The sequence below is a fragment of the Alexandromys fortis genome, unplaced genomic scaffold (genome assembly GCF_014885135.2).
Source record: "Alexandromys fortis isolate MF-2015 unplaced genomic scaffold, M_Fortis_MF-2015_v1.1 scaffold_9, whole genome shotgun sequence".
Taxonomy (NCBI): domain Eukaryota; kingdom Metazoa; phylum Chordata; class Mammalia; order Rodentia; family Cricetidae; genus Alexandromys; species Alexandromys fortis.
Genome location: NW_026067892.1, coordinates 5,340,778 through 5,345,355, shown reverse-complemented (window position 1 = coordinate 5,345,355; position 4,578 = coordinate 5,340,778). Strand labels below are relative to the sequence as shown.

The following is a 4,578-nucleotide window of genomic DNA, read 5'->3' as shown; positions in this document are numbered from 1 at the left end:
CTCTTGTCACGTGACACGCGACCAGAGGGCGGAGCCGAGCCTGGTTTTTCTAGGGTCCCGGCACTGAGCTCCTAGCTGTCTCTGTCGTCCTTGGCTTCTCTGTTTGTGTCGCCAGGTCCACTGCAGCCAAGATGATGTGTGGAGCGCCGTCCGCCACGCAGCCGGCCACAGCCGAGACGCAGGAGATCGCCGACGAGGTGAGGATGGGCCCAGGTCAGGCCAGCAGGAGCCAGGCCCACGGGGACCCGGCGGCCTAAGGGACCGGCAGGCCCAGACTGGCTTGGTCCTGCAGCAGGGTTCGGGTGTGGTGGCACTTATGGCTGGGACTCCATGCCTGGTTGGAAGATTCAGAAACCCGGACTGGGCCGTGTCTGCAGCTGCTTGCGTGCGAGAGGACCGCCCACCTCTTTGGAAACACGCTGCGGGATCCGAGGCGGGATAGGACGGTCCCAAAGAATATAGGAAGGCAGTTCACAGAGCTAGAGCTTGTAAAACCAAGCTTGTCCGAAGATGAGGCACCTTCTGACTTCAACCCGGGTCTAAACAAGAGGCTCGCCTGGGCTGCAGTGGGAGTCTCCTTCTCAAAGTAGAGAGCTACGAATGCATAGCTCAGTGGCAGGACACACCTCATCCCACACCCCTGGGGAAAAAAATAAGTTAAAACCAAAAATTGCAGAACTTGCTAGTTAGTGCCTAGATTTCCTAGTCTGCAACCAGCGGGTGGACCTGGTTGGGAGGGGATGGTGAACTTTGAGACCTGATTTGTGAGCCTGGGCTGCCGGTCCTGTCGTTAGCAGAGCAGATTTTCCATACAGGCTAGAGAGGTTCAGGGTATTAAGAGAAGAAAAGTTAAACATGTCCTCCCTCCAGCTTTCCTGCCACCTCCCGAGTCCAGGGTCCTGTCCATCCAGCTGACTGCCCTTGGGAGGTTTGCACTCTGACCAGAGTGGCCAGTCAGCTCCATGAGTCCCTGAAAATGAGGAATGGATACAGACACACTTGCCAGGCAGTGTGTCCCCTGGCAGGCCCAGGCGACCCTTGTCCAACATCATTCTTACTCAGCCTGGACAGATGTGCACCCCTGGCCCTGAGCTGAGTACAAATAAAAGGGAACCCTGGCCAGGTGTGTTGTCACACGCCAGCACTCCAGAGTGCTGGGACAGGTGAATCCTGTGATGCTAACCTGGTCTGCATAGTTCAGGCCAGCCATAACTACACAGCGAAAAGGAAGAGCTAGCCGGGCGGTGGTGGATGCTTTTAATTCCAGCACTAGGAGGCGGAGGCAGGCGGACCTCTGTGAGTTCAAGGCCAGCCTGGTCTACAGAGTGAGTGCCAGGACAGGGTCCAAAGCTACACAGAAAAACCCTGCCTCGAAAAACAAAACAAAAAGGAAGAGCTATGTTCCCTTTCCCCTGTTACCAGTGGGGCCACCAGCTTACCATGTGCCCAGTTATGAGGAACAGTGGTGTTGAAGGCTGGCAGGGGTCTCCTGAGAGAGGCAGGAAAGCACCTGCTGGTGAATCTGAGTCGCTCCCTTGTCGCCCCCCCATCCAGGTGAAATCCCAGCTTGAAGAGAAAGAAAATCAGAAGTTCTCCGTCTTTAAAGCCATATCCTTCAGGCAGCAGGTGGTGGCTGGCATTAACTTCTTTATCAAGGTGGGTACTGAGGTGACCTGGGAAGGACTGAGGACATGGTCTCAGAGTATAGCAGAGAGTTCTGCAACATCCTCCTTTAGACACACACAGGTTCTGAGAGGATGTATTTGGGGTTCCGGGGTTCCTGGCCTTGAAGGAAGAGACAGGCCTTACCACTGGCCGAGTTGCTGGCGGCCTGTCCTGCCTCAGCTCTTCGAAGGCTGGGCTGAGCCTGGAGCTGGGACCTCACCCGTCCCTCCTGGGCCCCTCTCTCCCTCCAGGTTGATGTTGGCGATGATAAATTTGTGCACTTGAGAGTGTTCAAAGCCCTCCCTCATGAAAACAAGCCCCTGACCTTGTCTTCCTACCAGACCAACAAAGAGCAACATGACGAGCTGAGCTTCTTCTGACACGCAGGCCCTTTGCCAAATACTTCATCTTTTTATTCTGTGGTTGGGACCACGAAGTAAATACCCCTCTGGATGGAGGGGATGGGGTTCGGCAGCTTCTTCTGTGATTCCCAAACTGCATTGTGTTTTGTTCTCTTTCAAATAATTATTTTCAAAAAGCTATATATGATCTCTCTCTCTCTCTAAATATATATATATTTTAGAGTCTAAACAAACTGTCTCCTTTGTTTAGAATTTTCCCTTTGTTTAAAAGTCACAGTCACCACAGCCAGGCGGTGGTGGTACATACCTTTAGTTCCAGCAATTGGGAGGCAGAGGTGGGTGAATCTCTGAGCTTGAGGCTAGCCTGATCTACAGAGCAAGTTCCAAGACAGTCGAGGCTACACAGAGAAACTGTCTTGAAAAACTAAAACAAACAAACAAACAAAAATCATAGTCACAACATATATGTTCCAATAAAAAGTAAGTAATTGTTATTTACTTGCTATTTACCTTTTTCTACATTTGTTTACCAGGGCGTGTGCACATACATGAAAATATACACAGGCACACACACGCATGCCATGGTGTACATGTGGAGGTCAGAGGACGATCTTGTGGGGTGATTCTTGCCTTCTACCACATGGGTCCCTGGAATTGAACTCAGGTCATCAGGGTTGGCAGCAAGTGTCTTTAGGCCCTGAACCCTTTATAAACTGACACCAGGCTGTGGTCTAACCCCCAACATTGTAAAACACTGTTATTCAGAGCTGAAGTGACCCAGCTGGTAGAGCCTCTTCTGTGACAGGCATGACCTGACCTAGCCTGGGAAAGTCTCTCTGGTCTAAGACACTGGAGTGACCAGGTTCACCAGGTTACAGCACCTAGGTGGGCAAGTCAGGGCTCACACCTGGCGTCTGTGTTGCTAGAGATGACTCACCTCAGCTATGGGCTCCAGTTTCCATGCTTCAGTCTCCGACGATAACAGGCCCAGTCCACCAGCTCTAGGGTGTCAGCTCGAGGCTGGTGGGCCACGTTCACGTGCTGCGGTACTCGCCACGCCACGGCTGTTGGCTGCACAGCTCGGAGCACAACCTGGGCCCCTGTGTGTTCCTGAGTGGAGGCATTCTGGCCAGTCTTGAGTTCAGAGTCACTCTCTGAACACATTCCTGAGGCCCGCTGAAATGGAGTCACCTCCGAGGCACATCAGGACTGTGGAGAGCACGCAGACAGACTTACAGCCCTGGTGAGAAGGCCGGTGAGGGGTGGCCCGAGAGTGCACAGAGCAGCGAGGAGGTCGTGAGGATGTATGATGGGCCAAGCCTCCTGCGCCACATAGGACCCCAAGAATAAACCTGTAACTCGGAGGTGCAATGCCTGCCTAGCGTTGCAATGCCCTGACTAGATCCCTGGCAGCACCATGGGAACATGAGATGGGAAGTCTGACGTGTTCCAGGCCAGGAGGCTCAGTGTGAAGCAGGTAGGACAGACAGCACTGAGGGTGTAAGAAGGGGCCACGTGTCATCCAACGGGGAGGCGAATCAGCGAATCAGCAGCTGTGACTAGAACTCCTCCCCCGACACCACAGTGAGCAACCAGGGCAGGCCGCAGCTGGGTTTAGGATTGGAAGCTGTGCCATCAGGACAGTAAGGTCACTGAAGGACGAGGATACTAGCTGGGACAGATGCAGGGCCTGGTATGAACCCTTGTGGGTAAAAGTGATTTCTACAAGGTTTTCCGTTTCACCAAATGCTCCCCTCAGAGAGCATGGAGGGAGAAACAGTGGAGGTTGCTGGAGTACCCTGCTGCCAGGGTGGGGGTCACATGGCATGCACTATGATGGCTGCTCTGACACCTGGAGGGCTGGCTGGCTCCTGGAGGCAGTGTGCAGAGGCCCTCTATCCTTCCTCTGCACTTCCTCCACCTCAGGCCATCCTCGTGCCCACAGCGAGCTAGAAACTTACATTTTCCTCACCTGGGAAAAGTGGAGAGGGATGACTGAACTCTGTGACCTCTGACCCCGTGTGACTAGGAGCCTGTGATTGGGCTGGGTGACTCAACCTCAAGGAAACCTGAAGGCAAATGGAGCTAGGAAGGGACCAAGGAAGTCAAGTTACACACTTCAAAGGCACAGCCCTGACCTCCTTCCCAACCAGGCCCCTCCACATAATGGCCATTCAGCTAAGAACTCCATCCCTGGATTAACCCATTGGTGAAGTCACCCTCACGTGACGGTTACCTCAGAGTGTGCTGTGGGGACCAAGCCTCCAGTGCAAGAGCCTAAAGGGACATGTCACATCCAAACAACAGACAAGTCTAGGGTGTGAATGAGAAGGGGGTGGGGGCTGACGGGTCTGTGAAAGGATCCGTGTTCCAGTTGAGATCTGCAGATGTCACAGGGGCTGAGCTCTCTCCCACTGCCTAGGCGGTAACAGAGTGAGAGATCATGTTGGTGGAGCCTGAACATGGCTGAACATGGCTGCTGAAGGACTGTGGAGAGCCCTTTGGAACAATGCTGAGAGATTCCATTTGGATGATCTGTGTGCCCACACAG

At 53.6% G+C, this 4,578-nt stretch overlaps 1 protein-coding gene across 1 annotated transcript; it reads left to right on the top strand.

The window, feature by feature from the left end:
* Positions 1-9: 9 nt before the first annotated feature.
* On the top strand, positions 10-2,521 carry Cstb (cystatin B). The gene is made up of 3 exons (XM_050138719.1): positions 10-197; positions 1,555-1,656; positions 1,917-2,521. Exons 1-3 carry the CDS (start codon positions 132-134, stop codon positions 2,043-2,045), a joined length of 297 nt encoding a protein of 98 aa, XP_049994676.1. The 5' UTR covers positions 10-131; the 3' UTR covers positions 2,046-2,521.
* The last annotated feature ends 2,057 nt before the right edge of the window (positions 2,522-4,578 follow it).